The sequence below is a fragment of the Heloderma suspectum genome, chromosome 10, assembly GCF_057233095.1.
Source record: "Heloderma suspectum isolate Gila_16-S chromosome 10, 16-S_ref, whole genome shotgun sequence".
Classification (NCBI taxonomy): Eukaryota; Metazoa; Chordata; class Lepidosauria; order Squamata; family Helodermatidae; genus Heloderma; species Heloderma suspectum.
The window spans coordinates 21,088,920-21,104,527 of NC_139467.1; the positions used below are offsets into that span (position 1 = coordinate 21,088,920).

Genomic DNA, 15,608 nt, shown 5'->3' on the forward strand with positions numbered 1-15,608 from the left:
TCCTCCTCCTCTCCATTTTATCCTCACAACAACAACCCTGTGAGGTGGATTGGGCTGAGAGTCTGTGACTGGCCCAAAGTCACCCAGTGAGCTTCCATGGCCAAGCAGGGACTAGAACCCGGATTGCCTGGCTCCCAGTCCAACACTCTCACCACTACACCATGCTGGCTCTTGTGGCAATGTGATCAATTGTCCTGAGCGCCACCACAAAATGGCTGCCATGGGAGGCATGGCAAAGGGCAAGTAACCTGCCCAAAATAATTAGTACAAGGCAGAGGTGAGGGTCTTCATTCCAACACACTAAACAACTCATTTGAACCCACAGTTTTCAGCACCAACAGAAATCTCTTTCATAGCAATTCCAGCTGCTGGTCAGAAAATGTGTTGATTTAAAAAACCAGGGGGGGGAGGGGAGGGCACCTTCACAGGCACAAAGAAAGGTGTCCAGGGATGCACTGGTGCCTCTAGGCCCCACATTGCCTACTCCTCGACTATCTAATCCAGCATTCTGTTCCCACAGTGGCCAACCAGCTGCCTGTGGGAAGCTCACAAGCAGGACATGAGGGTAATAGCATCCTCCCATTCATATTCCCCACCAACTGGTATACAGAGGCATACTGCCTCCAATCCTGGAGGTAGAACATAGCCATCATGACTAGTAGCCATTGATATGGGAGCCAGACAGCAGCTGGGATGCAGATTTTCAGTACTGTGGTATGCAGGGGGGAAAGGGATTCAATTCACCACTACCTGTGTTTCAGTCCCAATCCACATTGGAGCCCCCATGTGGTTGCTATTTAAAACACATACATACATGCAAACATGCATACACATTTAATATAACGAGAGATGGTCAAATTGGTCTGTTTGCAGTCTGTGTCAGTTTTGCATGTATTTAATCATATGTCTGTTCCATCTAATTTCCGCATCCATCTGTGATTATTATTTTATAATAAAACACATGAACATTCACATTCATTTTCATGTGCAATTTCCCCTAATATATGTATTTTGAAGACAATTTTCCTTGATCTACACTTTTTTATGCAATTTTCAACAATATATGCATTTTTGTAAGCTATTTTTAGCTGAGAACTGCATTGCAAACTTCAGAAAAGCGCACAATTCGAAGGATAACTTTGTCCCAATCCACATGTAAGGCCAGGAAGTGAAAATTAGGTTGGCTCACTTAAAAATGCAGACCAAAAAAATCCTCCTCCATCCCTAAATGTAACATGTCCTTTAGCCCTTAGATGAGTATGGTCCTTTAAGAGACTGCCATGTAAGCCAACCATAGGGATGAATGAATCAGACTATATTCAGGCCATGTCGGATTCACATGTATTCATTAAAGAGTCTGTTCCATTCAATTTCCAAATCATTCTGCAAATTTGGGGGATGCACGAAAATTCACATCTATTTTCGTACGAAGTTTTTCAAGATCACTGAATCGTAGTACATAGGGGTGAATCCTCAGCTGCCACAACCAGCAGCAGCTCTCCCTATTAGCCCATGTCTCACCTGAAGTTGGGGAGAGGAGGCCACAAGGCCTGGCAATCCCACAGCTCATCCCTTCTCCATCTATACGGGAAGACACATGCACAGCATGAAACAGACAGGACAAAGTAATAAATAAATCCTCTCTCAGCTCTTCCCCAGAGCTACTGAGACAAGTTGCCATCCCACTGTTTATCTCCTTCAAACACAGTGCTCTTCTAGGGTTGCTGGGAACTCTAGGGCATTGTGGGCAGGGGGAGGGGAAATAAAGATGTGTTTTTGGAGACACGGAGTACAATCCACAAAACAGCAGCCACAAAACGACTGTCAGAAATCTTCGTTCTCCCCCACCTCCCCATCCTCCATCATCAGCTGGATGGTTCAATAAGGGTGCAATCCTATGCATGTTTAGAAAAAAGTAAGTCCTACAACTCCCAGCATCCCCCAGCCAGCCATGTTGTAGGATTTGTATCTGTCTAAACATGCATAGGATTGCCCCCTAAGTGACTGATCTACTGGGAAGTTCTTGATCTACTAGTAGATTGATTAATAAATCATTCAATTGATTAATCTACTAGTATTAATTTATTAATCTATGTATTAATCTAATTAATTTCTTAATCTACTATTATTAATATGTTATATATTTATTAATCTATTAGTACTAATTGTCCCAGGGCAGGCCACTAGATCCATGGGCCAGGCTCTTCTGACCCACTCTACTTCATGGATTGCAGTATCCTGTTACTGCGCATTCCAGGACCTAGTCCCGCAGCTATGGAACTCCCTCTCCTTACCAATATGGTTAACTGAAAGGTTTGAAAGAAAGGTTTGAAAACTCAACTTTTTGAGTAGGAGGGGAGTGGTTGGTTGTTTCTGGGGAAAAGTATGCTGATGGCTTTTATGTTTATTTGGGTGATTAAGACTATTGTTATAATATTGTATTTTTGAGCGAAGTTGTATTACAATTATTGTAATTATGTATTTTAAATTGTTGAGTTATTTCTTTTATGTACAGCACTTTGTAACAAAGCAGTTTATAAATAAATATTATTATTAAATTATTAATCTAATTTATTAATTAATCTACTAGTATTAGTTTATTAATCTACTAGTAGATTGATTTATTAGATTTATCTTCTGCACAAGCTGTACCAGATCACTGCACAAACTCGACATTACCGCTGTGCTATACCTCCCATTCATTTTCATGGACCCGATACAGGAGAACTTCCCGATGGGCTGTGCCCTAAGTTCCACATGGCTCCAAAGCAGTGGAGGCTTGTGGCTCTGATTTCGGTAGGGCTGTGAATCCATTCTGGGTTTCAGTCAGAATCAGCCAGAACTCTAATGGAGCTATCCAATTTCTGGCTGGTTCTGACTGAAACCCAGAATGGATTCACAACCCCACCGAAATCAGAGCCACTGCTCCAAAGGACTGCTCTCTACCACCCACACATATGCCCCAATCACTGTGCTCATCCTCAGACACTCTCCTCCTAATTCTCCCCCACCCCATTTGAAGTTAGGCGAACGGTGGCTGCAGGAAAGGCGCTCCGTTAATGGAATGCCCTGCCTCCAAAGGCTCTCTTCTCCTTGGGCCAGGTGAAGCTGCTTTTATTTGCCAGGCATTCCAGCAGGTTTTGTGAACTGGTTCTAATCTTGTTTCTTTACTCTCGGTGAATGTTTACACTGAATTTTAATATGGCTGCTTTTGTTCTGCTTTTAGCTCTATGTTGTGATTTTATGTTGATCGTTTGATTCTGTGTGCTGCCTTTCAGAAAAACTATGAAATAAAATAAAGTGCCTCTTATTTTTGAAGAAAGCTAATACAAAGAAGAGGAGGAGGGGCAGGGGAAGGAGAGTCTAACAACCTAACAATAAACAAAGGGACAAGAATAGTAACAACAGACAAATCGACATCTGCACATAAGCATTTTTATAAAAATATATTAAGTACCGTACCAAAAGAAAAAGACAAACCAATCCCAATAGTAAACCTAAATGAAAATTATGATATAGACTCAGGTAGCTGATTTCAAAGATAATCTAATTTGTTTTCAAAAGATTCAGATCTCAGCAAAACAGCTACAAAGGTATTATTCTGACACATTTGTTTTATAATTATATTATGTATTTTTTACTCTATGTTAACATTTTTCAGTTGTTATTGTGATTCTATCTTATTTCATTCATCTTATTTTAATTGTTGTTATGGTCAGCTGCTTCAGAGGCTTCTTCTCATGCAGAAAAGCAGTGAAAATATATTTAAAACATACACACTCACACACACACACACACACACTCACACACACACACACAGTCTTTTACCTAGTTCTTGTAAGCTGCTTGGAACTCTAGATTGACAACTGCAACCTTAATAAATTATGCAAAACAAATGCAAATTTGCCTAATTTACATAATTTATACCCATTTTTGCAGCTGCACAGTTTGATTGATATGGAGAGTCAGTAGCTGCATTCGGATGATCATAGTTTAGTTTAATAAGCTGAGACATAAAAGAGCCTCTTGGCCACACATGCTGGCAAACAAACCAGAAAGACTTCCATTAACTATTGTTGCCTGGTATCCCTGAACTGAGAAACTATGGTTAACAGCTTCAGAACAAGCCAGGATATTAAAACAACTTCAAACCATGGTTTAATAACCTGGATTGTTCCAAAGCTGTTAACCATAGTTTCTTGGTTTGGATGAACTGGGAAGCTAATGGAAAGCTTCCTGGCTTGTTTGCTTACTCATGCGAAGGACAGAGTGAAGGGGTTGCATGTGCAGGCAAAAGGCTTGTTTGTATCTCAGCTTACACACTAAACATATGCTCTAGCACTAAACTACAGTCACTTCCCAAAAGTCAAGTTAGCCCAAGGCTTTCAGACTTGGCATCTAAAAGAGCGTAACCTTATCTCCCCTCATTCCTACAAATGCATACGTGAGAAGATTGGGGGTTGGACTCAATGGCCTTGTAGGCTCCTTCCAACCCTATTATTCTATGAAGATGGTTCGCAGTAGTACACATTGAAATACCATGTGACTGAAAAGATAGTTTCTAGAATCTCCACAAAGGAATTATAAAGCTTCCAGCTAGCTGTATCATATATCTTGGAGAACCAAAAACCTCATAGGACACCAGATAGTTCGAGGAAGATTCATCTCGATAAAAGGGCCATTGTAGGCCACCTCAACCCCTTGCTCAAAGCAAGAGAACTAGAGCTAGACCACAGGAGGGCTTACCTGATTTGAGTCCTGGATTGGGGCGCTCCGAGAACAGCTCCACACATTCGCTGGGAAAGAAACCCACCTGCAAAAGAGGCAGGTGAAGACGCATTACAACATACAGAAGAAAAGGAGGCCCACTCACCTCCTGACACAGCGAAATATGCCTCTCCACAAACAAAACCCCAGTAGCACACAGAAGTACTAACAGGACCCCAGTTTATGCCTGCTGGAGGTGAATATGGCAAACAGACAATGGGCAAAGTGTCTGGTGCAATAAATCCAGCCATCGACACCTTTACAATTTGTGTGGCTAAACTGCTATGCATTTACTAGTATAGACGCAAATGGGTAAGGTAATATGGCGGGATTTATGCATTAACTGCACTAATTGAGGGGAATTGTCATGGGGATGCAGGTTGGTTGCTGTCCTGAAGACAGGTGGTTCCTCCTAGCACTACCCAATGATGCAGAATTGCAATCCACTTTCCACACTGAGGGGGGTGGAGGGGTATCTTTTTTGGTGCATGTACAGGCGGCTGTATTCCCTCCACAGTAGTGACTGTAATAAAGCCATATGGGAAGGGACAATTCACCTGAGCCCATCATTTTTTTAAAAAAAAACTTTATAAAATGGTGGGTTTTTTAAAATTTGTGCTAAGTTGCGTTTTTATTAAAATAATTGTGAGATAGCACTTAAATAACTTTTTTTTTAAGGTAGGCTTAAAAGTGTTTTAGCACTAATTAAAAGACTGGAACAATAATTAACACACTGCTAACATGGTGCCAACCAAAAAGACAGCAGAGGGGTGTTTTAATGTGTGTGTTTTTTAATTGCTAAAATGCTTTTTCACTTAAGCACTACATTTGCACTGTACACCTATTTTTCATTTCAGTGTTCTACACCTGCAGACATAGTACTACTGCTTGGTACTTTCCAAAGAAGTTGGATTTTCTGAGATCTCAAATAAAACAGAAAAACAACAGGGGAAATACAGAAGAACAATCATTTGATGCCCCATATGTCACGTAGATGCCCCTTATAAAGCGAGCAAACAAAGCCCAGAAATTCCAAAGTAAACACCTAGTATAGAAGCACCCTTGTAGTAATATTTTTGTTTTTTAAATTTTTGGGGGGCTGTGGACAATGTTTTTTTTTTAAGAGAACTGAAAGTACTTTGAGGGTCAAACTAAATATGTAGCATGCAGCTCCCTTTCTTGTTTTTCTTTAAAGTAAGCCTGTGGGCTTCCACTGGACATGGGGAAGGCCTTTAATAAGTTGCATAGATCTTTTGGCAGTTGCCAAGAGCATGACAGCATAATGCAGCTTCTGCTACCAAGAAGCTGCACCACTGGAAGAAACCATAACTGCTGTACATCTCCCTCCTGTACAACGCTTGAGCCCCTTGTCCACTACTCAATCAGATCGCACCAGAGGCTAGAATGACATGTTACGCAGCCACCTAGTGTACAAAACCCCCAATGGCTACTTCCTCCACATAGGGGCCCCGGGTGAGAGTAATTTGCAATGCAATGGAGAAGTGCTTACCCCCTGCCCCGCAGATCCCCCCACCCCACCTGTTTTTCCCCCATGCAAGGGCAACAGCCCATGTCTGGATGGAAGCACAGAGGATTAGAACTTGGGGAGAAGCAGCACTGCAGTCGGGGGCAGGTTCCGGGGGAAATTGCCACCTCCTGAACCATTTTGCTGAGAAAAATTGTCCATCAAGGTACATATGGCCACCCAATACGTAGTGCGGGTCATACACCCCAAAAGGTCTCTGCTGCTTCAATGCCTCTTCACTCCTGAAATCCAACCTGGAATCCATGCTTCCCACGCCACCAGCTCCTGTCCTCCTTGGGGGGCATATCAATCACAGAGATGATGTCTCCAACCTGTGCCAGACAGATGTAAAAAAAACAACCTGTCAGTGCATGGAGACATAGTTAAGGGGTCAGGGTTGTATGCTTCATATGAAGGTAGCTCAACTTAATATATGTAGCATTTAAATCATGCTTTTCCTAAGTACTTCACATACATGATCACATTCCTTCCAAAAATCTTGTAAGGTAGAGATTCCCCTGTATAACAGAAATCAAATAAAAAAATATATTGTTCTGCTAATTAGGTTGTTCTAAGAGTTCACACTCATTGCAAGCAAATGAAAACCGAGGATGAAATAAATCTGTACCCAAAATGAGAGAGAGAGAGAGAGAGAGAGAGAGAATGTAAACATTGTGTGTGTTTAGATGCACATCTGAATACTTATGCACATTTTTACAGCATTTGTTACAGTAAATGTTGTACTCTTTCTAGGAGATGACAGCAAATCTTGCAATTCTGAATGTAACATATTTCTCTCAGTTAGACAAAAGCTAAATTATTTTAACTAAATCATCAGAACTGGCCAAACAATCCAGCAATTGTTCACTGAATTTTCCTCCTGGGGTCAGTATAAGTATCACGTGGTATGTAATGACAAATGTTTTCAATCACTTGAGCATCGCATACACCAAGCTCTTGATCTAAAGGGATTGTTTGATATTGGCCCTGAACTAGATATATTGCATCGACGTGATTTGGAGTCTCAAATGAGGAACCCTATAGAAATTGGGGGGAGGGTGTTGCTGAGGCAGACGAAAAATGGCTAGCCAGCGAGTGCATGGGTGAGCCGAGATTTAGACTGGGGTCTAGTAGCTTATAGCTTGTTCTTTTAACCACCCTGCTATGCCAGTTGGTTCAGCTTTGCTGGTGCTAAAGAAAAACACGGAGAAAATCCTATGGATGTACAGATAGGACGGGCGCCGGGCTCGACAGAGCCCTCAGCATACTGTCCTTCGTGGGCCCGCTCTTGCACCTGTGAGCCCCCCTTCAGTGGGCTCGCCTGATGGTGGCACTCTTCCGATAAGCACCCGCTTGGCAGCCCTTCCCCTGCTGCCAGGCCTAGGAAAGCATGCGCCTGCAAAGAAAGGCCACTTGGAGAAATGTGCACCGTAGGGCAGGACTCACCTCAAAGGAGAGCTCATCCGATGCTTGAGCTGTGTAGCGCTTCACAACATGAGCAGCTGCAATGGCGGGAACGTTGATAGAAGCTTCCTCGTTCACCAGCAATCGGTTGCCATGGTTATCGATCTGAAAGTGAATAGGGGGCGGGGATACAGCTGAAGGGGATGGAACCTTGGAATGCCCATGTCATCTGGGACAGTTCATAGGGGGTGGAGGGAAGGCGTGGGACGGCACATCCCATCTTTCTGTAACTGGGTCACATAAATTACACGGCTCTCCCAACTTGCCTTCCGGCAGGCCACCTATGCCTTCAGCATCTTCATGACAGGCAGAAATTCAACAAGTGACCAGGGCATCTATGAGGCCTTTGAAAATATTACTACCCACCCGCCTGCCCACCCTAACAACCTTAGTTTTGCCCCAGGCTAACAATACGACTTACTTAGGTTTTTCTACAATGCATTCCAAATGTCTCAAGCATTTCCTATACATTATCTCAGTAAAGGTGCAATCCTATGCAAATTTAGACAGGAAAGAAGGTCTACAACTCCCAGCACGGTTGGGGAATGCTGGGAGTTATAGGCCTTTTTTCTGCTTAAACATGCATAGGATTGCGCCCTAAACCTTACAACAAACCTGAAAGGTGAGCCAGGATTGTTATGCCCTTATTACAGCTGCAGGGAATGAGGTGGAGAGAACAGAGGGTGGCCTTTGGCCATCTTGTCAGTTTGTGGTTGAAGTGAGGTTTGGTCAAACAAAACAGGAAATGTGTCCCAACCCTGAACAGTATGACAATACAACAACTGGGATCCCAGTTAAAGTGAGACTGGTGACTTTAAAGCACACAGCTTTATGTTCTTAGTTACTTCACTAAACTACACCAGCTTCTGACACAGAGGAGAGAGAGCGAGAGAGAATAAAACTGAGCAGTTGCTGAAAATCCAGTTCTATGGTTAGCACTGTCTAGAAGTCAAATGGCATCTAAATTTCCAGACTTTATGGCAACCTGGGGAGAGGAATGAGAAGAGCTGGCACAGATGTACTGATCAGCCTGAGCAGGGAGTAGATTTGTGAAAGGGGGGGGGAACAGAAAAAAAATGGTGGAAATCCCAGAGGGAAAAAAGGAAAACCCCACATTTTTTTCCAGCGATTTTTGTAAAAATCTGGGGAAAGAAATTTGTTCTCCTGAATGTTTCTGGGTTTTTTTCCCCCCAAGCCTTCACATCTCTAGCAGGGAGAAGTTGACGATATAATAGCAGACCAGCTCTGGTGCATTCCCTCCACCCCACCTTTAATGTTTCTCACCTCCATCCAAGTGAGGACTGGGCCACAGTTGATGTTACTGTCCACAATGGCTGATAGCTTCTCCAGGTATTGTGAAAGCATGGGCACCAGCAGCTGGTGAGGGAGAGAAGAAAAGAACATGGCATCACGGGCATAACCTCTCCCCGATTCAAGCATCAAAGGAGACCAGCCATTGCTTGAGAGGGACAGTTTGATGGAAACTGTCTTATACCAGACAAGACTATTTACAGTGGAGGCTGGTGGCTCCAATTTCAGTAGGGCTGTGAATCCAGTGAGGCTGTGAATCCATTCCAGGTTTCGGTCAGAACCAGCCCAAACTCTAATTATCCATTTTGGGGATAAGGCACCTTGGGTAGCTCCCCTGAAATTGGAGCCACCAGCCTCCACTGACTATTTGTCCATCTAGCACAGCTGTGTATAATGCAAAGGTGGGCAGACTTCAAGCTTACGGAATCTACTTTGTTTTTTACTAGGAGCTTTTCTACACGAGGCTGTTAATCTGCTGTATCTGCTTTTGGTTTCATCACAGAATTGAGTTCTGAGGTCTACACAAAGAGCTTTACCTTTCCTGCTTTTCCCCTACATAACCTCTAAGTGGCACTGTGGTATAGCAGAATAACACAATTACACAAGTAGGAAAATATGTTTTCTTTTACTTTCAAAAATAATACTCCATTTTCCTCGCTCAACCCCCCCCCCCCCCCCAGTGCTGTTAAAAAAACAGAAGTGAAATTGGAGGGTCACACTGTCATCTAAAGAACCCGTAAACAACTGTGAGTAAAGAATGACGAGAGAACAATAGATGGCTTGCGTGGTAAAGCTCTAGAACCCTGCAATATACCAACTATAGTCTGGTGCAAAAGAAGTACACTTAACATTAAATAATTTGTTTTAAGTACTAGAACTGAACAGATGCCACAGCCTTTCACAAAAAATCCACTCCTGGTTACCCTAAGTTTTCTTCATTTCAGCGGTATAATTTAGAGTAGTGGTGGGAAGTCATTTGATTGCTGCTATTGATGAACAACTGGGAGTCAGAAATCCTTGTTGATCTACTGAAAATCACCCAAAGATCTAGCAGGAGATTCAGATCTACCTTCTGCCCAGCCCTGGTCTCATCCTACTGGCAGAAGCTCCCCAGGGCCTCAATCAGAGAAGGGATTTTCCCATCACCTGCTACTTGCTATGTTTAACTGGAGATGCTAGGGATGGGACCTGAGACTTTCTGCATGCAAATCAGGTGGTCTACCGCTGGGCTATAGTCCCTCCTTACTTCTGTTCCAGGATGGGATTTTTCAAACTTTGCCATAACAAGCTTCCCTCAGTCAGGAAAGTAGCAGCTGAACCTACTCCAAATGGTGATTGGGTCAGCTACTCTGTTTATTAATTCATTGTTACATTAGATTACAATGGTAGAAGCAACAAGTTAAAGCCTCTATCACAGTTGCTCCCAGGCTCTAGAATAACCTGCCTGAGAAGTTCAAGAAGTTCACATCCTTGCTGAGTTTCCATAAAGGGTGCCAAACCTTTCTCTTTCTGTTATTTTTTAGATGATCCAGTTGGTGGTTAGGTGGCCTTATATTTTACAGATTTTATATTGCAAATCTGGGTGGTTCTTGTTTTAAAATCACAGAATCATAGAATCGTAGGGCTGGAAGGGGCCTACAAAACCATCGAGTCCAACCCCCTACTCAATGCAGGAATCCAAGTCAGAGAATTCCTGACAGATGGCTGTCCAGCCTCAAATGGGCCTTTTAATAATTGTGAATTAGGGTGACCATATACTCAAAGTAAGTGACTGAAAGCTCATTTGTACTGTATGATCTTACAAGGTTGTCTCATTCCAGAAGGGGGCTGTGGGGGGTATGGCTGTGGCTGTCATGATGAGACCCTGCACTCCTGAACCATTGCAATTTTTTATTTCAGACAGGCGGGCAGGTGGGCTGGGGGGAAGGGGTGTTGTTGGCCACTTTAAGATCTGGAGAAAAACAACCTATAAGGGACATAAGAGGCCTGCTGGATCAGCCTCTGGTGTTCAGGACCCAAAGGCAATAGTTGTAATTTCACAGCAACTGGTATTTCAGTGGTATACAGTCACTGACCCTGGAAGGATCATGTTGCCATCACGGCTAGCAGCCATTGATAGAGCTTATCCTTCATGACTTTGTCTGAATCCCATTTTTGGAGCCAAGCTGGAGCCCATCATAACATCCATCTGGAAGCACCCCTTGTCTTAGGCAGCCATGGGGGAGGGAGAGATTGCATTGGGTCACAACATGGTTCAAAGCCTATATAACACACACATATAACATATATGTAGCATTTCAACATATGCCTATCTTAAGGAGCGCCTCCAGCAGCACCAGACAGGCCGCTTAACAAGATCAGCCTCGGATGGCCTTCTCTCTGTCCCATCAGCCAGGACAGCTAGACTGGTGGGGACGAGGGAGAGGGCCTTTTCTGTGGCGGCCCCCACTCTGTGGAACTCCCTCCCTAGGGAACTCCATCATGCCCCCTCTTTAATGGAAAAGACCCTGATGCTGGGAAAGACTGAAGGCAAAAGGAGAAGGGGACGGCAGAGGATGAGATGGCTAGATAGCATCACGGATGCAATGAATATGAACTTGAGCACGCTCCGGGAGAGAGCGCAGGACAGGAAGGCCTGGCGTGCTATGGTCCATGGGGTCACGAAGAGTCAGACACGACTGAACAACAACAAATCGTGCATTAAAAACGTGGTTGTTCAGGCAGGCATTTGGGGTGGGTTAGGGTATTTTAGGAGATGTTTTTATTGTAGAATTTTATTGTTTTAAACTGTTTTATTGTATGTTGTACATCGCCCAGAGTGTCTGGGTGACCAGCCAGATGGGCGATTAATAAATTTAATAATAAATAAATAAATAAATAAATTTCAAGGGTGCAATTCTCCAACATGGCCTTTCCCCGTTGGGGCACCCGCCAGATGTGTTGGACTACAACTCCCATCATTCCCAGCCAGCATGGGCCATGCTGGCTGTGGATGATGGGAGCTGTAGACCAAAGCATCCGGTGGGTGCCCAAACAGGGAAGGCTGCTGTAACACAAGCAGCACCAGCAGGCTGAGTCAAGGCGCTCTTTAGAAGGGTGTCAGAAGCAGCTACCTCTCGTGCAGAGTATTTTACACCAGGAAGCATTCAAAAATGAGAGCCTCCGACCTGCAGTGTGAGGTTGTGCAGTCTGTTCTGGCCACCTCAAAACTCTTCAACATCTCATTGCCACCTCAGACTGCTGCACGTGTAGCTCAGTGATCAAATGTGACAGGGAGAGTATGAGCCTGCAAGAAACGGCCTGGTTCAGACATTATGAGAAGCCACTGTGGGTGAATTTCCCCATGGAGCTTCTCATCATGGAGGCGGTGGCCATTTTGAATCCTCGGGGAGCTCTGTAGCCTCTTGTTACTGGCAAGCTCAGTGAGGGTGAGTTGCTGGGGTGGTTGACAAACCACCTGCAACCCTAAAACAGCCCATGGGTTCTGGGTGGCTTGTCAACCACCCCAACAAGCCACCCTCGACGGGTTCACACGTAACAAGAAGCCACTGAGGTGGGGGCTTGGATCGGCAACCAGGCGTCTACAGGCGCCACAACTCACTGCAGCTAATAAACTACGTTGGGCTGCGGTTATTGTGCAAACCCGGTCAATGTGTTTTCTCCTCCCACACACACCCCACCCTATCCCCGCACACCCAAATGGCTCTCAAACAGTCACCTCAGGGTGTGCCCGCATGTGGCTGAAGGGCGGCAATTCGGGAAGCTGAGAGAAGCGCCTGTCAAAGATGCAGCAATGCAGGTGAGCATCCAGAGTGCGGAATTCCTCATAGCTGCGATGCACCTGCCAGCTCTTCCCCTGTGGGAAGAAAGGCAAAGACTGAGAAACAAACAGACATAAGGGGAAAGCAGAAGCCCGCCGAGCAAACCTGTGTTTAATTAATACATTTGTGTGCATCAGGATTGTGTCCACAGGCCCAGCATCAGCACACAGCATCCTTCGGCACCTGCCAGGATCCCAACATCCTGACATGGCTCACTACTAACTCCTGCTCTGGGCGTGCTCTTTTCCCCCCAATGTCCTACCAGCACCAGGTGGTTGAGTACAACCATTTTAATTTCCCACAATGCCTCAGAGCAATGCTACATGAGGGGTATTGTGGGAAATGTAAATGGCAGCTCCCAGGTCCAATTGCTCAGTGCTGATTGGAGCACTGTTGCCACCACCACACCCACTACTATAGGCAGGGCTGGCCCAAGACATTTTGCTGCCTGAGGCAAAGGACAAGATGGCGCCCCCCTCCCATTCCATGTACAAAAGCTGACTGGACCAGCAGATGAATCTGCCTTCAACACTAATGATGGGACAACTTTCTCCCCTGAACTTGAAGGCAGCAGCAGCAGGCTAACTTAGGGGGTGCAGAGTAGGCTGCAAGGCACACAATTCTCTCTTTGACTGTCTTGCTGCTGCCTCCCATCATCTGCTGCCTGAGGCGATTGCCTCACCCTGCCTAATGGCAGGCCCAGCCCTGACTGTAGGAGGGTGGGAAATGAAAATGGCAGCTCCAGACATCTGCTGCTGTCTCCACCTGGTAAGCCCACTAGGGCTAGGGTCCCTTCCTACATCCTTAGAAAGGGGGGTCCGCCAGGGGGAACTTTGCTGAGGCTCTCCTCAGAGCTGGAGCCAGCCCTGGCTCCGTGCAGAAGGTCTGACGAATGTGCAGAAGTTTGGACCAGTAGGCACAAATCTAGCCCCAGCCCTCCACACATGCACCGGTCAGAGATTTGCTCAACTGGACAGGGCTACAGTAGAAGATGCTCCTGGTGGCTACGGGATTTGAATTTGTTAATTTTTGAAGCCATTTCTCCCCTCTGTATTTATTTAACCTAGTTGTAAGTGACCCTACCTAGAAATATAGGGTGGTTCATGATAAGACATTACAACAAAATACAATTACATAATTAAAACACTACCTCTCCCCACCCACCCCAAAAAACCCACAATCAAAAGAAAAGCATTTTGCAAATTCACCACAACTTTATTCAGACAGCAAAATGGAAGACCTAATTAAGGTCTTTAAAATATCGCATGTTTTCCCATCAGATTTTTTTTTAAAAAAATCATTTCTTTAAAATGCCTGAGAGAATAAAAAATATTTTAGCCTGGCAACAACCTGGACACAAGATGAATTTCCCAGGGTGGGCGTGGGAGAATTCCATAACCAGGGTGCCATGGATGAAAAAGCCTTTCTTTTCAGTTACTCTCTTGCTATTACTGTGATAAGGAGCATACCATATTTAAAATTCCCAAATAAACAAAACAGAAAATGTTAAAAGATGGCCTTTCTCTCTAAAACAATGAATGGTCATTTATTTATTACAATTATAGGTTATCTTACACATAAAGGAAACTAATTCCTTCCCTCAAACAGGACTCAGGGAACATGTCTACACTGCAAACTTAGAATATTTTATGCCAGTTTAACAGCTTTGGGGGTCCCCAGTAAAGAATCCTGAGAATTGTAGTTTGGAAGGGAGCTGAGAACATAACAGAGATCCTTAACTCCACCTCTTCACAGAACTGCAGTTCCCAGAATTCCCTGGGGAAATGGGAGCCAATTATTAATCTAATGTAACCAATAAGAGTTCATCACATTTACACCCATTAAGCTTAGGAATGTTTCACTCTGCATTGGATTGGGTTGCAAGTCTATGGTGTAGTTATGAACCTCAGTTTTGCTGATATACAAATTACATTTCAAATTATTTCTTGATTAACAGCTGCTAATCAGTTGACAACTCTTTTCAGGGTTAGAAGCAAATCCAGATGAGGCAAACATATCTAATAGGTTTTGCCAACCAACATTTCTCCTCTCTTTCTGACCTGACAGGTGACTTGAACAGAAAACAGCAGGTCTCCCTCTTCCAAGTTGCTGACATTTTCATTCTGTTCGGGTGCAAGCTGCAGCTGCAGGGAGGGAGAGAGAGAGAGAGAGAGAGATTAAAGTACCAGCTGCAGCTTTGGGAAGCCTGAACATTTAACTAGCATCCCACCTGCCCATCCCACTCCCAGCCTGCCACAGGGACCCAGGTGTCCAAGGCAACCGTTCCTCGAACCCAATATCCTTGGAAAAGGCAAGGAAACAAACACACCTGGATATGTCCAAAGTCCACAGCCTCGTAGTGGAAATGGGCACACTCGGTCAGCTTGGGGAAGTGGCCCCGTGTGATCGAAAGCCTGTGGAGACAGAGGTGGGTGAGGGGCTGAGGAAAAGGAACGGGACACTGTCCTGGGCAACCATTGAGGCTCAGTCCCATCAGGAAGTCAAAACAGTAAGGTGTAGTAGGCAATTTTGAGGCTTAATCCCATCAGGAAGCCAACATATTAGGCTGTAGTAAACAACTCTGAGGCTTAACCACATCAGGAAGCCAAAAAATTAGGCCATAGTAGGCAAATTATTGGAAATCGGCCCCTTCCTGCCCCCAAACCCTATCACCACATACAATTAAATACTCTGTGACATCTTGGGCCTTACAGCCTCAC

The 15,608-nt window shown here is 44.5% G+C and overlaps 1 protein-coding gene across 3 annotated transcripts in view; it reads right to left on the bottom strand.

Annotated features, from left to right (window-relative positions):
• ARHGAP33 (Rho GTPase activating protein 33) overlaps positions 1-15,608 on the bottom strand; it is a 59,570-nt gene that overhangs the window by 30,864 nt on the left and 13,098 nt on the right. For all 3 annotated transcript variants that reach the window (XM_084815459.1, XM_084815458.1, XM_084815457.1), the window contains 8 exons: positions 15,218-15,302; positions 14,949-15,032; positions 12,786-12,923; positions 9,041-9,133; positions 7,739-7,861; positions 6,547-6,624; positions 4,747-4,813; positions 1,522-1,581 (listed from right to left, as the gene is read on the bottom strand). In XM_084815459.1, the coding sequence (XP_084671585.1) occupies positions 1,522-1,581; positions 4,747-4,813; positions 6,547-6,624; positions 7,739-7,861; positions 9,041-9,133; positions 12,786-12,923; positions 14,949-15,032; positions 15,218-15,302 (728 nt within the window). The remainder of the gene's footprint in view (positions 1-1,521; positions 1,582-4,746; positions 4,814-6,546; positions 6,625-7,738; positions 7,862-9,040; positions 9,134-12,785; positions 12,924-14,948; positions 15,033-15,217; positions 15,303-15,608) is intronic.